This window comes from Epinephelus moara, chromosome 1 (assembly GCF_006386435.1).
Source record: "Epinephelus moara isolate mb chromosome 1, YSFRI_EMoa_1.0, whole genome shotgun sequence".
In the NCBI taxonomy this organism is placed as follows: Eukaryota; Metazoa; Chordata; class Actinopteri; order Perciformes; family Serranidae; genus Epinephelus; species Epinephelus moara.
The window spans coordinates 41,088,993-41,094,364 of record NC_065506.1 but is presented as its reverse complement, the minus strand read 5'-3'; the positions used below and the strand labels follow the sequence as shown (position 1 = coordinate 41,094,364).

The 5,372-nt window shown below is 41.1% G+C and overlaps 1 protein-coding gene across 1 annotated transcript in view; it reads left to right on the top strand.

Moving 5' to 3' along the window:
- Positions 1–1,701, top strand: part of fadd (Fas (tnfrsf6)-associated via death domain) — a 4,417-nt gene extending 2,716 nt beyond the window's left edge. Inside the window, exon 2 of the mRNA XM_050043581.1 lies at positions 1,065–1,701. Coding sequence (XP_049899538.1) covers positions 1,065–1,336 — 272 coding nt within the window. The 3' untranslated portion in view covers positions 1,337–1,701. The remainder of the gene's footprint in view (positions 1–1,064) is intronic.
- The last annotated feature ends 3,671 nt before the right edge of the window (positions 1,702–5,372 follow it).

Genomic DNA, 5,372 nt, shown 5'->3' with positions numbered 1-5,372 from the left:
ACCTTTATGCTCTGCCATTTCTCCTCTAATCATCACGCTGTAACCTGTGACAGGCTGTTATGATACCACAACTATCACACATTCACATATATGTAGTTTTTGTCGAGCCGTTAAGTCACATAGGTTTACATTACCAAAGGTTTATGACAGAAACATTTCACGACACCGACTCCTGTGTGCGCATAGCGAGAGGAGAGGGAGAGACGCTGTGCTGCTGCCAGAGGAGCCGCTGAATGAGTTCCCTCTGAGCAGTAAGTCACTAAAAGAGTCTGAGAATTCCGGGGCTGTTCATAAAACATTCAGGACGCCACAGCTTATTCCACACTACTGAAGCTGCTCCTCGTTTTGGAACCACCGCGGAGTCTGTAATAATTTCGCTTTCAGCCGTGCTTGTTGTTGCTGTGGGTAACGGTATGATGCAGGTCTGGCCATATAACTACTGTTGCCAGACACAGATAGCAGCCCACATTTTGTCTCACCTTTTCCTTTTCCTTGTTGGACAGCCAATTTAATTGCTTGAAGCAGAGGACAATCACTGTGCCGAGGATACTGACCTCATTCTTGTCTGACACTTGCCACCTGGTTTCAATTTCCTCCATCATTTTACTGGTGGAAAAAAAACAACAAACACTCAAATACTGTGTTGGACGTCGATTACCATGGCAAAGACTGAGGCCCTGAAGCATTCTGGCCGGTCCTATTGATGCCCTCAGTGCCAATATTCCCCGGTGGCATCAAAAGTTGTGTCAAATATTGACATTTACAAGGTTTTAGAAGTTCATGTATTGTGACAACACTTTACTGTACATACAAAAAGGATTTTAATTCTGATATTAACAATAAATGAACCTCAGACATTATTTTATTTACAGTAAGAAACAGAGCAGGAGTTGGACGGGCCTTTTTCCTAAATTAGCCATGGACTGTTCCCAGCTCTTCATCTTAGCGGCCAATTCTCACTGTTAGCCTCAGGGGGGAAGGGTGTTTGTTTTTTATATTTTGATAAAGATGCTTTGTTTTAGAGTTTCCAAAATTAAACCCTCTGTCTCCTCCTCCTTCGTCAGCCAAACTGGACATTGCCACAGAGGTGATCGCTGAGAAGCTGGGAAGGAACTGGCGTAAACTGGGCCGCAAACTGGGACTGAATGACGTGAAGCTGGAGTCCATCTCCAGGAGGCATCCCACAGAGCTGGATGAAATGGTGAGGGAGCTGCTGAAGGAGTGGAGGAAGAGTCAAGGAGCCGAGGCCCGAACAGAGAAGCTGATACAAGCCCTGAGAGCCTGCGACTTCAACCTGACTGCTGATAATGTGGAGGACGCACTTGCAAAACACTGATATGGGTGGAGGTTTACAGATCATATAAGACTGAGATGAACTCTAGGAATGAAATCGAAAACTCTGACTAACCTTCAAGAAAAGAAAATTAACTTTCAAGAAAGTTATATAAAGATATATAAACGTATGCAAAAAAATATCTTTTGATCAATAAATTGACTTCCTGAATGTCATATAACATGATTCTGATTATGTTTCATGGTTTCACCTGAAGATGAAAACAAACAAGTGAACTCGGACATATTCTGATTAATCAAATAATGATAAAGCAACTGAATGGTGAACATTTAAACATTAGTGAATATAATGTGTCACCTAATAATGATCATCCGGCAACAGGGAAACTTTCTGCAGGTGATTGTGGACACGTTATACAAATTAATAATAATAAGTTTCATTATATAACACGTTTCAAAACAAACGTACAAAATGCGACATAAATATAAACGACATAAAATAATTGAAACAAATACAACAAATACCACCAGTTAACAAAAAGCCTTGAGATAAAAGTGAGTTTTAAGAAAGAGATGTAAAAGTGTGACTTCCTCAGCTGAATGGCCGGGACAGGAAAGGTTTTAGTGACACTGTGAAACCATGAGTAGGACCCTGCTACAGGATCTCAAGCAGTGATCCAGCAGATCACAGATACACGCAGGAGCCTGACCATTCAAGGCCTTAAAAACAAGCAGTAAAGGATTGGTGTGATGTGCTCGTGCTCGGTGATGGCATGGCCCCCACGGAATAGTCTTGTAAGTCTTGTGCGTAATTTATCCTGTTTTTTTATGAATAGAGGAAGTCTGCTAGCCACTAGGCTAATTTATGCAATGTAAAATGCCTTAGGCTCATGCTAATAATGTTAGCATGTTGTATTTGTAGGGAAAATGTGTCCAGCAGCATTTTGTCTGTGAACCTTGTGAGTTATAATGGAGCCAAATTTTGTACTTTACACTATTACCATGTTTTGTTTGTTTTGAACTCAACACTGTGGCATAGAAACCCCACTGCCAGCTAGCATTTTGGAGGGTTAACTGCAGAGCAACACAGACATACCACAGTGCGAGTATAAACGCTCACAACAGTATATATTATAAATATAGACTATAAATCAGTCTTTAGTTAAATTGTAATTGAATTACACTGAGGTTACAGGCCTGTTTAACATAATTAGATCGGGCACCTGGTCTTAAGGCTAGTTCACATTACACAATTTTCACCCTGATTTTGCATCGCAGAGACTATCGTAATCTTTTGAGTGTACATACCTGGCGACGTGTGTTTCTGTCAGCGGGAGTCTCGCCAACTGCGTTACGACCTGTGTGTGCACACCACAAGATTTCTCCACTGAGCCCTCGCCAACAGAGCCCCAGATAACGCGGTAACGTCACCAAACTTGGAGACGACACATCGTAAAGGCATGGATATTCTTCCCAGTGTTGAATCAGATCTGCCTCCAGGGCCTCGGTCCAAACACAACGCACTCCCGGTGATCCTGTGGACACTGCCATTGTTGTTGTTGCTTGCCGGCTTGTCAGTGTTGCCAGATCTTGGGAGAGAAACAAGCAACCAGAGCTATGGAAACAAGCTCAAAAGAAGCGACTATCATGCGTTTAAATAACTTATTAGACAGATATATATAGAGAGGAAGGTGACATTTAGAGAGCAAGCCCAAATAAGCAATTCCACTTTAGAAACAAGCCCAAAATCGCGGCTAATAAGCAGACCTGGCAACCCTGCCGCTTGCCCTCCTCACATTTCTTCCGTCCTCCTGCGTGCTGACGTGGGACGTATCCCACCTCTCATTGGCTGATGCTCTTTGTCAGTCGTGTCACACTTCTCCAGTTTTCTAGCATGCCAGATATCCAGTTCCAGTCGCAGACGAGGGGGGCGACTTGCTTGTAGGCTTGTTCACACATGAGGACTCGTCGTGGCAGACTACCTGCTGACTCACCTCCGACTCAAGGTGGCTCTCAAGATCCTCTGCGACGTCAAAATCACAGTAGAAATCATGTAATGTGAGCCAGGCTTTAGTGTCAAGGCCAGCAAGGGAAACCATAAGTATAAATTGAAAATTTAGAATTATAATTTAAAATCTATAAAACTGCAGGAAATTTTGGACATGAGTGTATATCAACTATCAACAGAGAGTAAAAACCAGATTGGATTTTTTAAATAAGTGTTGTTCATAAAAGAAACCAGTGTCGAGCCATTTTTTTTTCAAAATGTCTAAATATCTAAAATGATGTAAAACAAAGGGATCTTCTTCTTAAACTGGAATAGACAAAGCAGTTTTTTTTAAAACCACGTGGGAAAGCAGTCTGAAGGGCAGGTGGATGATTAGGAAGTTAAAGGTGGGCAGCAGTCGACATCAAACTCTCAGGATACTTTGTTAATGTGCTGTTGAATGTCCACAATTTTGTTGTGAAAGTAAAGAAGAGATTCTTAATTTCTCTGGATAACTGCGGGACCACTCAGAGTTTATGGTTTTAAGGAGGATTCTGGGATTATGATCCTGTTTCAGCAGAGTTAGCTGTGAAAATACTTTGCTTCTTTGATTACACACTTGATACTGTCATATCAAATAGCCATTAATAAACACAGGGGGAAAGGGAACTGTGTGAATACAGATCAAAGTTATTTCAAGAACAGGAACAGAAATCAACTTGTTCACTTTCTGGCTGAGAATTATTTACTTAAATTATTAATTATTATTTTTGTACTGATTAAACAAACAAGACATAATGTGCTCATCAGTGAGNGTCACTTCATAGTTTACAGATGTGAAAGTGGTATTGATCTTCTCAGCTAACTGTCTGCCAGAAAATGAACATTTTCCAAAATGGCGAACTGTCCCTTTAAGATTATGTTTTCTGACTCAGAATAAAATGAACAGGAGTGAATTGTAAGAGAAGAGAGAGCTTTATTTTTTGATCAAAAGCCATCAAACTGTAACACCGATGATTGATTTTCATGTGATATGAAAATAAAATGAGATCGTATTTGAAATAAAGAGTCTCATTTACATCTCCAGAATCTACAAAGTGCCTGTGTTCCTTGCCATTTCATGAAACAGTCAGGCAGCAATCAGCGTTGAATGCTTTTGAAGTTTGCAGGTTTGTTGTTACAGGACAATCTAAACTGCCATCCGCCCACATCTGCTTCATCGGCGTGCTCTGATGTCATCAGGACAGCAGGTCAAAGGTCACGTGCAGTTTCTGCAGAAGGAATTGTTACGACCCGGCTCAAGTGGCCATAACAAAAGAGAGACACACCATGATGAACGGTTAACAAAAGATATTTTATTGGAAGCAAATCAACCCAAATTAGACCAAATTAGCAAATAACTAAATAAGAACAACATATGGAGTGTGAATGTCAGTGATATCAGTACTATGTGTGAGTATTAAATGATGGGTGTGGGAGAGTGTGTATGTGTAAGTGTTGGAAAGTGCGTCAAAGCAAAGAAACTAAAACATTACCAAACCAGACCAGAGTGGTTGCCTGTAGGAAGAAGCAGAGAGTGAGTGAATGAGTGACCACAGCTTTTATCAGCTTCAGTGCACCGGGCCCAGGTGCACTGAGTTGCAATCAAGGCAGCTTGGGAGAGACAGGCCTGAGACACTCACAGCAGACAGACCCCTAGATGACACAGGGATCATCACAGAATGCACATTGTTAAGGGAATGTTTTAGAAGGATGATTGATAGATTGATAGAAGACATCCATTTGTTACATTTCCAGAGGAAGTTTTTGAGACAAAACCTTGTTCTTTGTAAAAATAAGAACAAGAGCATAGAGTGTGTTTCACCTTGGGCATTGTGTTAGTCGATTGTCTTTCTTTTAAGCACCACATTGAACTACGTGTGAAAAGGCTGGAGCTGAAACTGGGTTTTTATTTTAGAAATAGACACTGCTTGTCTTTCTTGGCCCAAAAAAAGACTGGTCTCTGCTACATTCTTGACTGTGCTTGATTATGGAGATGTATTATATATGAATGCACCCTTCCAGTGTTTGCGTGCTCTGGACTCTGTATCAT